Here is a 16,127-nt window from a genome sequence, read left to right as displayed (position 1 = left end):
TCGGTCGCCTCGTCGTCGTCCTGGGCCGGACCATTCCATTCCAGGGCCAGGCCTACTGCCCAAAGTGGGCTTCTTCTCTCTCTCTCTCTCTCTTTTATTTTACCTTCTCCTTTTTCTATTTCCATTTTTCAGAGAGAACAGGTAGAACAGTCAACGGGCACAGCAGCCGCCTTCCATCCTTCGTCCTCACAAGAAAGAAAATACAGGACCTGTTACAAGACATGCATGGTTTGGTTCAGATTAAGCATGAGGAGCATTCTACACCAAAAAAGTGGAATGTTTCACCCCATTAAGCATGAGGACTGAGGAGCATTTACATAGAAAATCATATGGCTAAACAAAAAAATCCAGCATCTTCATGAAATACCCCAGGGATAACTTTGTTATCGAGAGTGAGGAAACAAATTATAGCTCAGCTCCATCGCGAAAATCGAAGAGCTGGTGGCATACAAGTGGCCGTAGGCTTCACTGTGTCACAATAGATTATTATTTTTTATTTATATCTGCTATCTCTATGCTTTTTTTTAGTGACATTGAACTCAATTATCTCTTACCACAAGCACAGAAGAACGTTTCCTTCACATTATATTCACAGCCGAGTTTTCTAAACGCATACAGGACCAATAAGCATTTTTGTTACATTACATCTCTAGTTGGTATTTACATTCAGTGGGGAAATAATATTATCTGGGCTATGCCAGTACACAGGGGAATATGTATAGCTTTCCTCTTGTCTTTGTTTTTTCTGAAGGAAATGTATAGCTTCCCTGGATAGCACACCTAAAATAACAAATGCAATTCGCCTTCGCCCTCGGCGGTGCCGATGCAGGCTCAGGACATCCCTTGCTGCAATCTCCCTGTTATCCGCGCGCGCGACCATGGAGGATGAGAGTGTCAGTGGTCTCTTCAGGACTTGCAGGAGTTCATCTCTGCAGATAGAATGCTGTCCCGATCAGCACAGCCCACAGGGTGACGATCGCCCAGGCGCTCTTCTTCCACTCGCCCGGCGGCCGCAGGAGGAATAGGTTGCCGAAGACGTTCGTCGAAGGCTCCGGTTGGCTCGCGGCGGCCACCATCTTTCTTTTCTTGTCCTCTTGCTCTGGGATCTTGTCACTCCATGTCCCAGCGTACCTGATTAATGCAGCAACACGCGGCAAGTTAGAATGTTTAATCCAGAAGAACGAATTGACAGATAGTTTCCCTTGCATGAAATGCAAGAGTGTGATATTTTCTATATAAGCTGTAACTAGCAGTATATGAGGGTAGACTTTTTGTTCCCTCCCCGTTCCCTCGCGTCGCCCTCTCGAGGGCGACTCGGGGGCGACCAACCTCCCCCTCCGCCTCCTCCCCTTCTCGATCTATCCTCGCCGCCGCCGGAGACGGGCGCTGGGTCCCCCGCGCGGCCGCCGATGAGGGTGGCGGCGAGGCCCTCGGCCGCGACGCCGCTCGGGCTCGGGCCTAGGGTTTGAGGCGGCGGCCTCTTCTGGTGAGGGCGGCGTCGTCCTGGCGGCGGGCGGCGCTCGCCGGAGTTGAGGGCTGCGTCTACTCGGCCGCGCGGGCGGCGAGTTGGCGGTGGATGCGGGCGTCGCGTGGAGGGATCCCCTGCTGCTCTCCTTCGCCAGATCTGAAGACGGCGCCCCCGTGCTGCTGCTTCCTCCTCGTCAGTCCGTCCGGATCCGGTGGCGGACTGCGCGGATGTGGGGTTGGGAGCTCTGGATCGGAGTAATTTCTTGGCCGGCTGCGGCGGCCACGACGCCGGCGGCGCTCCAGGCGATGTTTCCTTCTTGAAGGCGGCTTCGAGATCCAGCTCCCTCCCCCTCGTCCTCCCCCTGCACCCGGGTGAAAACCCACAACTTTGGTTGGGCGGCGGCGGTGCCCGGCTCCGTCACCTTCTTGAAGGCGCCGCTTTGGGTCCGCGGGGAGGTGGGACAGCTGCAGCGCGCTCTTGGCGTTCCTGATGGCGGCGGTTCTCTCTTTAGTGGTGTCGCTTCGCCATGGCGGTCGGCTGGTACGGCTCTCGTGGTGTTTGTGGTGCCCAACTCTTCGCCGTGTCTTCCTGGGGTGCTCCCGTCCCGTTCAGTGAGGCTGGAGGTGGAGCGGCTTCATCTTGCACGGAGCTTCGGTGGAGATGTCAAGTCATGCCTGACCGACAGGTGCTACGCTTTGTCATGCCTGGTCGGCAGGTGCTACGCACGACAGATCTTCCAAAGACTTCAAGCTGTGTCGGCTGGTGGTACTTGGCAGCATGGTGCTGAGGGGTATCAGTGGCGACCGCGACGTGCTCAGCTGTTTGCGCGCAGGGAGGAGGTGCCGTTGGGCGCCGTGGTGGCGTCGACGATAGCTGGACCGAGCAAGGTTGATGCATCAGTACAATTCTGAAGATGGAGCGGTGGCAGTTGGTGGCGGCGGCCTCTGAGTGCACGCCGGACCGGTGAGACCCATGCCCGGCAGGCGTCCTGGATGGGACCTCAGGTCTTAGATGTTAGGTTTGGCTGCGATGTCTGTTTGGTATTAGGCCCAGGCTATCTGCGCCCCTTCATCAACTGGATAGAGTTGCTTAGACGGCAGCTTTAGTCTTACTGTTGTATTACTTTGTAAGGTCTTGTGAGAATAATTAATAAAGTGGCCGTATGCATCGCCCAGATGCAGAGGCCGGGAGTCATCCTCCTTTTCTAAAAAAAAAACTAGCAGTATATGAACATGGAAAATCTCTTGCAGAGTGCAGACGATGTTGCCTACTCACATGGTGTTGTATGTCATAGTTCTGACTTCAGTTAAAGTGTTCAAACCAAGAGTAGAAAAGGAAACTAAATCCAGGATGTATAATTAGCTAGAAAATGAGGTCAATCAAAATCAACAGTCATTTGCTTATGCTCAGTAGCCAAAATTATCTTGTTGTGGAAAGAAGAATTTAAAAAAATGCTATACTTGCAACCAAAAAACTATTTAGTTACACAATGTCATATGCGGTAGCATAGCAACAAACAACCAGTTTACAGCATAAAATAAGTACAGTTCAGCAGCGTTTAATACTTCATATACTAGCCGCTAAAGCAGATATGTTGACAGCCAAGAAAAGTCCATTTTATTTATTTAACGTTTTGCTTGAAGGTGCCACTTAACTCAAACAACGCTCACATGCAGAGAGAAACCAAAGTAGCTGTCAGGCACAGAGATGGTGAGAGAACAAATAGTACGGTGTCAGAAAGATAACTAACCAGTCCCAGCTAGATCCAATTTGCGGTATCGTGACCACCTCATCGTTGGAGATCTTCAACTTGGGCGCCTCAGCAATGTACCGGAATTCAGCTGCTTGTCTCCTGATGCTAATCATTGGATGTGTATTCTCCAATTCTTTGTACAATGCTATGGATTCCTTGTGCCGCCTATTGGCATCATATGCCATTGCAAGCCAAATTTGAATCTGGAAGTGAGGGCAGGCAGTAGATGTCACTAAGGCACCTATACAGGATCTTTCATCATAGTTTACAGCCATGATCAAGGTTCATTGAAATCAGTGAACTGGACCGGGTGACACAGGCTGCTCATATGTTGATCATACAGGATGATGCTAGCTTGATCTAATATATGCACATGAAGAACAATTTCAATTCTCAATGCAAAATGCCAGTCTTTCTCGTAGGTTGAGATGCAGCTAAGGTTGTGACAACAAGCTAACAATGACATGTGCCAACTGCCACTAAGTCCATTTATTGCATTCTTACCTGCAGTGCATTCGAACTGCCTGTAAACTATACCGAGCACCAGGAGCATTTGCTTTCAGCATCCATGCCCACAAAACAAAAAAGGAACTAAACATAATTCCAATTGTGTGAAGCTTTCTAGTTCCCAGTCTCCCACCAAGTAAATAACTTCTATGATCAGTCTTAATTTAGTCATTCTCATCGATTTAAATGTTTACTCCCATCACTTTACTCTTGTAAATACCAGTATGGAAAAGTTAGCAATCAGATCATGCAGACTTTTGTCCATGGTTTTGAAGGATTCATATAAGGGATAGCTATATGTAGTGGCTTGTCAAAATTTCTAAGAATCAATGAGGGAGCCATGAACCTCTGGGCGAGTGCTCTGGAAGAAATATTTTGGTTCTCCCTGGCTCTGGCTATCCTTCTTGTTCTGCATATGTGGTGTTGGTTTCATCCTTCATTAACTCACTTAAACGACCATTTAGCAGGATTCAGCTAAGGCTGACTGACGCCACATACATCTGATGTCACTCCACTATGTACTACTATAACATAGGTGACACAGGACACCGGCATAGCTAATAAGTAGTGAGTCACTTGGCACTAGCATCAATATTCTTTCTAGCACGGGCTTATATGCACAGTCCCTCGGCATACCAGTGAGCAGACTACAGGTAATCCCATACGCATGGATCTCATAGCAATGTTATGACATGTCCAATATAGATACTACCTCACCGCCGAGGAGCGAGGAGGGGCGTATGATAGTGAGTGCAGCCTCCAAGAACTCGATGGAGCGGCCATACATCCCTTTCCCATACGCCCTTTGCCCCAGATCGAACATCTGCTTCCCCGTCGCCCTCCTCTCGGCCTGCTCCTTGGCCACCTGCAAACACACCCCCACTATGATCAGCCTCCTTCCCCATGTTCTGCAAGTATCCAATTCCAGAACAATGTAGGTGCAAATGGGTTGATAACAAATTGTAAGCAGTAAACTAGCTAGTGGTGTGTAGCTTGGTTCAATCTAATTCTAATCTCCCCTCTTCTTGCTAATTTGGTTCTGCAGCGTCACTATGTCAGTGTGGCTGTGTACATGTGCTGCGCAGTAGCAATCTGCAATCAACAACGCGGCGGTGGTATGGTAGTATGAAGTTGTGGCTGTGAGGTAGAGGGGTTGGGGACCTTCTGAAGCTCGCGGCGGACGCGCTCGCGCTTCTCCTCCTCGGACTCGTCGTCGGGGGCGGCGCGGCTCTGCAGCTCCTCGGCGGTGCGCTCCAGCTCGTCCATCTCCTCCGCCTCCTTGAGCCGCCGCGCCATCTCCGCCTCTCTCTCCCGCCGCTTCTCCTCCTCCGACGGCTCGTCCCATCCGCTCCGCCCGCCGCCCGACGCGGACGCGGCGAACCTGGCCGGCGCGCGCCCCCGGCCGCGGGAGAGGCGGCAGCCGTGGTGGGGCCTCGGGGCCCAGCCACAGAGGTGCAGGCGCGGCCGGCAGACGGCTATGCGGGCCCGCGGTGCCGCGGCGGCGTCGCCGAGTAGGAGACCGGCGGCCATCGCCGGAGGAGGGGGGGAGGAGAAGAATGTAAATTTCTTGCTCGCTTTTTCTACACGTCAGTTAAATAGCCCTCGCACGGAACTGCTGCGGATGACAGTGGGCCCGGGCGCTGATATTTCTCGAGGAGGAAGAAAGGATGGGTGGCGCTGGCTAATTCGAAAGGTGTGTAGCCATCGCCCACCATGTTTCTCACCAGAAGAGCACGGAAAACAGGCGAATAGTACTCCTTCTACAACACTACGACTGAAGAAAAATTGTGCTTTTTTGGTTTTCTCTGATAATTCCAATGGGTTTCTCTCCATCCTCTTGCCCAGTTGCTCCGGAGAATTTGGGCTATTTCTTGTGACTGTTCAAAACCATTTGTTATGGGTTTTCAATACTCGGTGGTGTAAAATGGTCATCGAAGGCGAGGGGTGAAGAACGGAAAATATGTTTTTCTTTGATATGAAGATATAAAATATTGAAAAAATGGCAATTAGGGTCCAATTAACATTTTGGTGCGTGCCAGTTAACATTTATATTTTGAAAAATGCCATCAACAAAAAAAGGACTCTAATTGCCATAGTCTGAATTATGAAAAATGTCATGCTACTTTATAAAACTATCCTTTATCTAATTTATAAATTTACAACGAGTATGATCAAAAGAAAAGAAGGTCGTGTGATCTAGAAAAAAAAATTGACATGCTAAAATTTAAAAATTGCCATCCTCTAGATAAAAAATATTTTATCTCAATAAGCCCAAATTAGATTCTATATTTTTTAGAAAATATAAAAAACACAGGAATTGCCATGGTCAAAACAAAACAAAATTGCCATGCCATAAAAAATAAAAATGACATCCTCTTAATAATAAAAATGGCATGTTCTTAATAATAAGAATGCCATCCTCTTAACAATAAAAATGGCATCTTATTAACTATTAAAATTCCATGCTCTTAATAATAAGACGACCATCCTCTTATTAATAAAATGGCATATTTTTTGGAGGGGTAATAAAATTTCATGTTATTAATTATTAAAATGGCATGTTCTTAATAATAAAACTACTATCCATTTATTAAAAAAATGTGATGTTATTAAATATCAAACTGGCATGCTCTTAATAATAAAAATACCATGTGAAATAAAAATGCCATGTTTTGGAAGACAAAAAATGTCATGGTTTTAATAGAAAAAAGAAACAAGTTTTTGTTCTTTCGAAAATGAAAAATAAATCAAGATTTTTGGTTATTTTAATTGAAACAGAATTTAAAACAACCTTCAAAGTATATATAGCAACTTTTACTGCATTGTTCACAAGACATTTTTCAGGGGAAAAAGTCCATTTTAAACCCTGAACTCGTAGAGGTTCGGCGAAATGAACCCTCAAGTCAAAATCCCGGTCGATTGCACCCTGAACCATGCAATCCCGGTCTAAATCGAACCTTCGGGTCGTTTAGATGGCCGGGATTGGTGGCATTTCGCAGAGGCGCTAACCCTGCACCCGGTTGGGCCGGCCCGCTTCATTTTTTTGGGTTAAAAAACAAAAGATAAGCTCACGGTGTGGCGCTGGTGTTGTTTGATCGATGCAACAGCAATCCCTGTGTGACGCTCGTTTTTTTTGTGGGGTCCCTGTGTGACGCTCATGTGCGTCAAGACGGCGTGGCTTCGCCGAAGCTTCGCCTCGCAACAGCCCCGTTTGGGCCGGCCCAGACTTGTTTCGCTGCTGCCTCTCTGTTTCTTCTGTTTTTTGTTTCTTTTCTTTTTCTTTTCCTTTTTCTCTTTCTTTTCTTTTTTCTGTTTCTGTTTATATTTCTTTTCCTATAATTTTATATTCTTTATTTCTATTGTTTCATTTTTATCATAATATAGAAAGTTCATTGCATGTTACAAAAATGTTCATCGGTATATTAAGGAAATGTTCATGGTTCTTTACAAAAGTTCATCATCCATTACAAAACTGTTCAGCATTTATTAAAATTGTTCAATGAATATATAATCACAGTGTTTTTGAAATTTGTTAAGTGTATATTACACAAATGTTCAATGTGTATTCAAAAATTGTTCAATGTATATTACATAATGTTCAATGCGTATTCAAAATTTGTTCAGAGGATGTATTCGTATGTTTTAAAAAATATTCATGGTTAAAAAAATTTGTTCAAAATGTTTTTGTTCCATTTTTGTTAACTTTTTAGAGAAATGTTTGGGATATTAAAAAAATGGTTCCGCTTAAAAAAATTCAATTTTAAAAATGTCGTGTGCTCTAATTTTAAAAATGTTTGTGTTTTCATAAAAATCAGGAGTTTAAAAGTTGTTCCCGGTCAAAATTATTTGCAAATTTTCAAAAACGTTTAAGTTTTCAAATTTTGTTTGGGAGTTCTAAAAAATGTGCATGTCACAAAAGTTTATTTGAATTTTCAAAATTTATTATGGTAAATTTGTTCACGAATTTGAAAAGTGGTTGCTTTTCATAAAACACTCAAGTTTTTTAAAAATGTTTTGCGTTCGAAATTTTAAAAAATATCTGAATCTTTTTTACTTAAAAAATATTCGAATCTGGTGTTGATTCTTATTGTTTTGTGCTTCTAGAAAAACAAGTTTGCTCACCCGCAAAAAAAAAGAAAAACAAATTTGCTCGCTAGCTCAACTGGTTGTACAACCGCACCTGTAGCTGCAAGCTCGCACGAGTTCCGCCTTTGTGTACTTTTTCTTTTGTGCAAAACAGTAAGCCCGTATTTTTTGCATCTGATACAACCGCAACTGGTACTACTTAATCTGGTGTTGGTTCGTAACTTGTCAAGCTCGTATTTTGTTAGCATTACAAGCTCGCGCGAGTTCCGCCTGTGCGTACATTTTTCTGAGCAAACAAAAAAAATAAATGGGCTGGCTCCCTGGTAAACATTGGCGCTCCTTGGCCCACCAGTCAGACAAATCCCGGTTGACACTTGCCAGGGTTTTAATTTAGACCGGGATTGCATAGTTCAAGGTGCAATCGACCAGGATTTTGACTTGAGGGTTCATTTCGCCGAACTTTTACGAGTTAGGGTTTAAAATGGACTTTTTTCTTTTTCGGGCCAAGTGGTAAACACCATGTCATTCCTTAAGGAGGTCGTGGGTGGCACCATCCTTGCATCGTGATTCGTGCCAGAAGATCGAACGATAGCCGATGCGTTTGCTGGGAAATGCCAGATATCTGACGTTTGCCGGACAGCATTTTTGAAAAAATAAAAAGTCTGATTTGAATATTTTCATTATCTCAATAAATTCTTTTCAACTGTTTTTGATATATTTCAATTATTTTAGAAAGATTTCTGTAAGTGCATCTAGTGCCACCCCTAGTTGGTTTTGGAGTATTGACGACAAACCTGGTTGAGGGACTAATGTGTTTGTGAGAATTGCAGGATAACACAGGTAGTAGTCCCTCATTGATTCGGTTTAACTACCGGAGATGACCCCTAAAAATGTGTGAAGACATTGAAGATAATGTGGTCTGTGAAGATATTCACATTGAAGACTATGACATAAGAAGACATCGCATGAAGACTATGGAGAGCGAAGACATAGTTGTTTCGTAGTTTCCTTTTCTTCTTTGTTGAGTCATAGGAACCACCGTACTGTTAAGTGGGGTCCAAGTGAACAAGGTCAGAGTGACTGAAGTGATGCTCAACCAAATCCTATGTCTTTGAGCGAAGACAATGAGAGCAAATCTTATCCAGAGCCGGATAAGTCAGCTTTACTTGTAGCCCAAGTCAAGCTGCTGCGTGTGTTTGAAATCTGACCGTTGCACACGTGTCAGTTCCTTAGTGACCCAGGGTCATTTCGAACAAATCAGGTCGGGTTGCCTCCTGGCTATAAATAGCCCACCCCTACACCATGAATTGATGGTTGCTCAGAGTTAGTGCACGGCTTTTGTCGTTTGAGAGCAACCCACTCCGAAGCATTTGAGAGAGAGATCCTTGCGAGGACAAAGCCCAAAACACCCAGAGCCCAAAGAGTGTTTGGCATCACTGAAGTCTTTCTGTCCGCGTGACCTGAAGACTTGTCACACTTGAGGACTGTGAAACTGATGTCTACTACGCAACCTTCTTCTTATAGACGTTGTTGGGCCTCCAAGTGCAGAGGTTTGTAGGACAGTAGCAAATTTCCCTCAAGTGGATGACCTAAGGTTTATCAATCCGTGGGAGGCGTAGGATGAAGATGGTCTCTCTCAAACAACCCTGCAACCAAATAACAAAGAGTCTCTTGTGTCCCCAACACACCCAATACAATGGTAAATTGTATAGGTGCACTAGTTCGGCGAAGAGATGGTGATACAAGTGCAATATGGGTGATAGATATAGGTTTTTGTAATCTGAAAACAGCAAGGTAACTAATAATAAAAGTGAGCACGAACGGAATTGCAATGCTAGGAAACAAGGCCTAGGGTTCATACTTTCACTAGTGCAAGTTCTCTCAACAATAATAACATAATTGGATCATATAACTATCCCTCAACATGCAACAAAGAGTCACTCCAAGGTCACTAATAAAGGAGAACAAATGAAGAGATTATTGTAGGGTACGAAACCACCTCAAAGTTATCCTTTTTGATCAATCTATTCAAGAGTTCGTAGTAAAATAACACGAAGCTATTCTTTCCGTTCGATCTATCATAGAGTTCGTACTAGAATAACACCTTAAGACACAAATCAACCAAAACCCTAATGTCACCTAGATACTCCAATGTCACCTCAAGTATCCGTGGGTATGATTATATGATATGCATCACACAATCTCAGATTCATCTATTCAACCAACACAAAGAACTTCAAAGAGTGCCCCAAAGTTTCTACCGGAGAGTCAAGACGAAAATGTGTGCCAGCCCCTATCACTATAAAAAAAGACACTTCCGTGATGATACGTGTTTGTCACAGAAGGTCGCGTTTTTTGTCATGCATGTACATCCATGACAAATTTAGGACAGAATCAAGATAGTCATACCTGTGCTGTCGTAGAAGTGTTCCATGACATTACCAAAATTATCATCACGGAAGTGTCCACTTCCATGACGATAAATCACGCGTCACAGAAGTGCTTTCGTCAAGGGTGACCGACACGTGGCATCCACCGTAACGGAACGCCGTTAAGCTATCGGGTCCGATTTTGGATCCGATAACCTATTAACAGCCCCGACTAATGGGGATTTTCCACGTGTAAAATCATCATTGGCTGGAGGAAACACGTGTCGGCTCACCGTTGGGACAGATGTCATCCACTCATTGGACACAAAGCGCCTATGATACGTCGACACGTGGCACGGCCCAACAGAGGCCCATTCCTGTGAAAAGGCCGGCCCGTTTGACTTGGTCAAAAGGTGGCGGGCCGGCCCACGGCAAGCCTGTTAACGGCCTGTTCGCATATAGCCCATTTACAGCCTGCTAACCCAGGGTCCGTTTACGGCCTAACCGAATAAGGCCCAGTAGCGTCATCTGGGCCGTCCAATATAATTCCAGCCCGTTTTAACTTCCGGCCCATGTATGGCCCATGACGTCTTTCGGCCCATATGAGGCCCTTATTACTCTTGGCCCATTAACGGCCCGTGGTAAAACTGGCACGTAATGAACAGTGTACCATTTTATACCCATTACGGCCCGTGGTGAAACTGGCCCGTAATGAACAGTGTATCACTTTATACCCATTAACGACCCATTATTCCTTTGGGCCGTTTCCAGCCCATGTTATCTTTCGGCCTTCTCGGGGCCCATTTATTCTTGGGCTCATTTCCACATTCGTTTACTTACGGCCCGTTACTGTCATTTTCTGCTTGTGGGCCAAATTCAGCCCGTGGTTACAGTCGGCCTGTTTGTGGCCCGTTAATACGTTGGGCCGTTTTCATGTCGAAGAAAACCCGTTGGGCTGCTTTCATAGAGTTATCAAATACGGCCAATAAACGGCCGGTTATTGTCCACGAATAGTATGGCCCATGATTGGCGAAATGATGATACGCACCGTAGAAGGCCCATGGATCCTACGGCCCGTAAAAGGCCCATGGATCGTACGGCCCGTAGAAGGCCCATGGATCTTACGGCCCGTATAGAAGGCCAATGGATCCTATGGCCCGTAGAAGGCCCATGGATCATACGGCCCGCAGGAGGCCCATGGTTACAATAGTCCGTGTGTTGCCATGATTATTTTGGCCTAGTTTCCAAAAATAGGTTATTGTGGCCACTAGAAAAACACAGAAAAAGAACCGCAGTGACTACAAGCAAACAACTAAACAAGACAATAAGGAAATAAATAAGCAAGCAATTAACGCTAGCCTATTACCTCTTTTACACATATTACATCCACTGGGCATCAAAGTTCGCCACCAGTGCAAATATAGGGAACAAAGCAGCATATTACATACACTGGCCGTCAAAATTGGCCACCAGTGCAAATAAACGCGGCAGCAAAACAAGAGCATAACTGAAACAACTTCATAAGAGCTCAAGAAACGTGGTATCCACCATGCTGGCAATAAGCTTAGCAAGCTTATTAGCTTTGTCCTGTTTGGCGCTAAAATCCTCCAACGCTTGCTGTTGCGCCAGAAAGTATGCATCTGAATGCTCCAGGGACTTCCGCAGTCCTTCCGCTTCTTGTCGCAGCACAGCTGATCGATGTCTTTCAGCTTGTAGTTGAGACTCAAGAAACCGAACTGATTCAGACAGTGAGTTTGAATAGCTTGTGCAAGCGGTAGTGGCCAGTAACTCCAACACTAAACCAAGACAGGACTTTGGGGTTGTCTCATTGTCTTCGAGATAGTCTTCCTTAGCTGTTTTATCAGCTTTGTTGGAGACCAACAAGGATGTATCACTATCCTGAACCTTATCTGCATTACTTCCTTTACCATTGCTTAATAAGACACTCTTCCCCAATATTCTGTCAGCATTCTAAAGGAAGAAACAAGCAGACACATAACAGTTTAGCATGTACTAGTATATGAAACTCATTTCGGTGAACCAGTTCATTAGTAAGGTGGACAGGATTAAACTACCAAGTCTTCTATTGCCAAGTACTAGTACATAATAAAAGCATCAAACAAACATATATCTATGTCCTATGGTCACTGCATTGTCTTGCCAAATCAAAATAGAGACACGGTTCAAATCATATCAGTTCAAGACAAAGCAGCAGTGAAAGAATACAAAGCGTGGGAAACTACACGACACAACAAGATTTCAGATGGGCACCACGGGTCTACATGTACAACAACACTATTGGCTCTGTTGTGATGCTAGTAATGTGCATGATATGAGAAGTCAACTATATACACAATTGAAATTGAAATCAACAGAGCTATTGATAAGAGCAAGCCTGTTAAAGAAACATGCGTGAACATACTTGTTGTGCCATTGAAGTTTCGATTGGATCCTTCAATTTAAAAATAAGTTTGTATGAGTAAATACAGTGATACAAGAGCAAAGCAGTATGCACGATAGCAATCATAGTTAAAAAAGGCGCGCCTAAGCGAGCGCTTAAGCGCGCCTAGGTTCTAGGCGTTGGCGAAACGCATTGTGCATAACTACGCTTAATCTGTGCATAACTGCGCATAAGCATGCGCTTTGGTCAGTAAAGCGCAAGGCAGTGGCAAAACGCACAATTAACGCCTAGTGCTTTTTTGAACTATGATAGCAATGGAATCTTAAATTAGAATAGTTGTTTTTCAAGTTTAGGCACTTGTTCTACATGAACAGAGTACAGTAAGACGCAAGAATATAGTACTTAAAATAGAAAATGAGCTCATAGACCTTACCACATTCTTGGTTTGGGACCAGTACAGAACAAGGCGTTCCCAGTCATCGTCCAGTAAATGTGTCTCAGGAGAACGTAAGGGAATTTGATGAGTTTCTTTGCCGGTGAAGTACGTTTTCTTCAGGTAATTCCGATACTGCCACCAAGCATTCTTGAAGATAGCAGAGGTATTAGCACAGGTTACCTCATCCTGAGTTTCCAAATCGTCTTTCTCTATAGAGAAAAATGGGAAAATTTGTTGTATTATAAACATCATGGAGGTAGGATGTATGGGACAAAGCAAAGTAATTGCCATGAATAACATTACTTACACATAACTCCTGGACAAACACCTGCAACTGGCATTTTCCTTCATCTTCAGTATAATATTTCCAAGATGGGAAGATACGCACATATGATTTAACAACATCAAATGCGATAGATGCTAAACTACGACTAGCTGGTTGTGCTTCCTCCACAGGAATAGGCGTACTAACTGGTGGAGTTGGGGTTCACCGTGGTAGTACTGGCCCTTTGGACACTGGAGCTGCCTTACTAACTGCTCTTGTTTGGGAGCTCTATGGTGGAGATGGTGCTGTGTCAACGGGAACTGGGTTACTATCTGCTGGGGTTGGGGTTAGATTGGGTGAAGCTGGTTCTTTGTCCATCGCAGTAGGGGTACAATCTGCGAGAGTTTGGGTTATGTGTGGTAGGGCTGGTTCTCGTGCATGTACAACCGGGGTGCTATCTCCACCAAGAGGTAGCACTGTTTTATTTGAAGACCGTGTATTTAGTCCGCTAGATGCTGGCATCACCCGCTCCAATTCAAATGGCTGATAAACAGGAAACATAGTTGAATGTACAGACATTGTATGAGAGACAGATGCAATAGATAGTGTGGAAAAAAGAGGGCATGAAATAGTTGACATGTATATTGTTTAACTAAAATGGATAGCATGACATAATTTCACATATATGATGTCTATCTAAACTGGATAGCATAGCATAACATAATTCAAAGATATGATGAATAACTAAACAGGATCGCATGACATAATTCACCTACATGTTATCTAAGTAATCAGGATCGCATCATTTAATTCACATATGTGATTTATATGCTAAACAGAGGGCATTAGATATGATGTCTGAACTAAGAACATGGTGTTGAATATTGTGTATATGATGTCTAATCTATGCAATGCAAGACACCATATGCATGATATGAGCAGTATAACCGTGCCAAGTTAGAGCATACACCTCGGTGGGGGAATAGGACTGGTCATCTGTCTCTGAATCCATCTCTGAGGAGCTATCAGACCCAACAAGAGATCTGCTTCGACAGGTAGCACTGTCTGCGCTGAAGGCCTTGTTTTCACTCCAGATTTTTCAATCTCCCACCCAAATGGCCGATTCACAGGAAGAGTAGTTTAATGTACAAACATTGTCGACAAATGGAAATGTAATGAAGAAAAGGATGGGCAAGATATCATTCAAATATATGATGCCTGGTTAAACAGGATGGCATTGCACATTTCACGTATGTTATGGCTGGCTAAAAGACATGAGACTGCACAATTCCCACATATGATATAGAAACTAAACAGGTGGCATTACATAACATGTCTAAACTAAGCAGATGACATATATGATGTCAAAAGTAGGCACTGCAAGGCAACATATGCATGATATGACTAACATCATCATGCCAAGGTAGAGCAAACACCTTGGGGGGTAAATAGGAGTGGTCAGCGGCGTCTGAATCCGCCTCAGAACAGATATCTTCCTCTGGATTACAATCTGGAGAGGGGTGGGGAGGGTTTGCCATTGAACCCACCATGGAGCGATGTCTGCATGACATTGTATTGCCGCGCAAAACTCTTCTCTTTTTCTCTACATGTTCAGCATGACTGTGTACAATATCTGACATGCATACGAAAAAAATATGGTGAGATTATGTAAGGAGAGCATGTAGAAATTTAGAGTGATGGTAACAACCAGTGGATGGATCCAAAAATAATGATAGCAGGCTGATGATTGCTTTAATTTAATAAAAAGACAGATGATGATTGCTTTACTATTTGGTTTACAGGAATTGGAAGAGCAGAGGAATGCAAAGAAACACGGCCAAAATAAAGTGAAACCATATGAAAGCGTGTACAATTAGTATGTTATTCTGCCACTAATGCACTTGGTCTTGTTTTCATGCATAGGATTTTGAAAAGTAGGTCCAGGTGGATGTTTTGCTTCATTCCTGTCAACAAAATGCATGAATAATTGAATAGTCGAGTGCCATTGGAAAATTCCCTATTGCTATGTTTTTCCGTCGAACCAAAATAGCCCTAATGGATCGACATGAATGTATAGTAATAAGTGATGCAACAAGTGTACAACCTCTTTGCCGTAGCCGTGTCGACCTCAGCATCATTGGGTTGGTCGCTGAAGCAGTTGAGGCAGAGGTGGCTATCGGAGGCGTGGAGGAAGATCTGAGGAATCTGTAGACAGCGTCCAGGGCACTGCTCTGTTGTGATGGATCGTTCTGTCGTTGGAGCAGCCCCGGTGAGCCATAAGACGTCAAGGCTGAAGCAGCACAAGACAGACATCGTCAATCTCAAGTGGGATTCTAATAGCATCTCCAATAGATGATGTAAAATAGATGTAAAATTTACATCACCCAAAACCACCTGACTACAACAGATGAGGTAAAAACCGTTGACTCTGAACTTAACTGCCGAAACTGAAATTTACTATGGAATCTGAATGTTACTATCGAAACTGAACGCAATGGTAGCAGAGAGGCACTTGACATGTAGTTTAGGGAGGGCCTGCAGTTCATCTTCAACCTGCACCCCCCTGAGCCGCCAGCCACCACCGGCCGAACCGCCGGCCCCAGCGCCGCCTCGCCGCCCCAAAACAACTCCCCACCGCCGCCCTGGCCAGCCCTATAGGCCCCCCGCCCCCACCCTGAACCCTAAGATAGATAGTGGGGTACCTCTCCGGCGAGCCCCTGTCCCCGCTGCAGGTGGTTCTTCTTTAACTCCAGCGAGCCCCCCCCACCCGCTGAAAATCGACTGACCCAAAAGTCGATTCAGTCGACTGAAGTGTAGCTAAATCGGAGCAGAGCAGCAGCAC

The 16,127-nt window shown here is 44.6% G+C and overlaps 1 protein-coding gene across 1 annotated transcript; it reads right to left on the bottom strand.

The window, feature by feature from the left end:
- Positions 1 to 550: 550 nt before the first annotated feature.
- LOC123122680 (uncharacterized) lies at positions 551 to 5,351 on the bottom strand. Its single transcript, XM_044542995.1, has 4 exons — positions 4,890 to 5,351; positions 4,441 to 4,593; positions 3,219 to 3,424; positions 551 to 1,131 (listed from the first exon to the last, which is right to left on the bottom strand). Exons 1-4 carry the CDS (start codon positions 5,256 to 5,258, stop codon positions 924 to 926), a joined length of 936 nt encoding a protein of 311 aa, XP_044398930.1. The 5' UTR covers positions 5,259 to 5,351; the 3' UTR covers positions 551 to 923.
- Between the last annotated feature and the right edge of the window lie 10,776 nt (positions 5,352 to 16,127).

This window comes from Triticum aestivum, chromosome 5D (assembly GCF_018294505.1).
Source record: "Triticum aestivum cultivar Chinese Spring chromosome 5D, IWGSC CS RefSeq v2.1, whole genome shotgun sequence".
Taxonomy (NCBI): domain Eukaryota; kingdom Viridiplantae; phylum Streptophyta; class Magnoliopsida; order Poales; family Poaceae; genus Triticum; species Triticum aestivum.
Note: the sequence above shows the minus strand (reverse complement) of the source record. Positions and strands in the feature narration are given on the sequence as shown.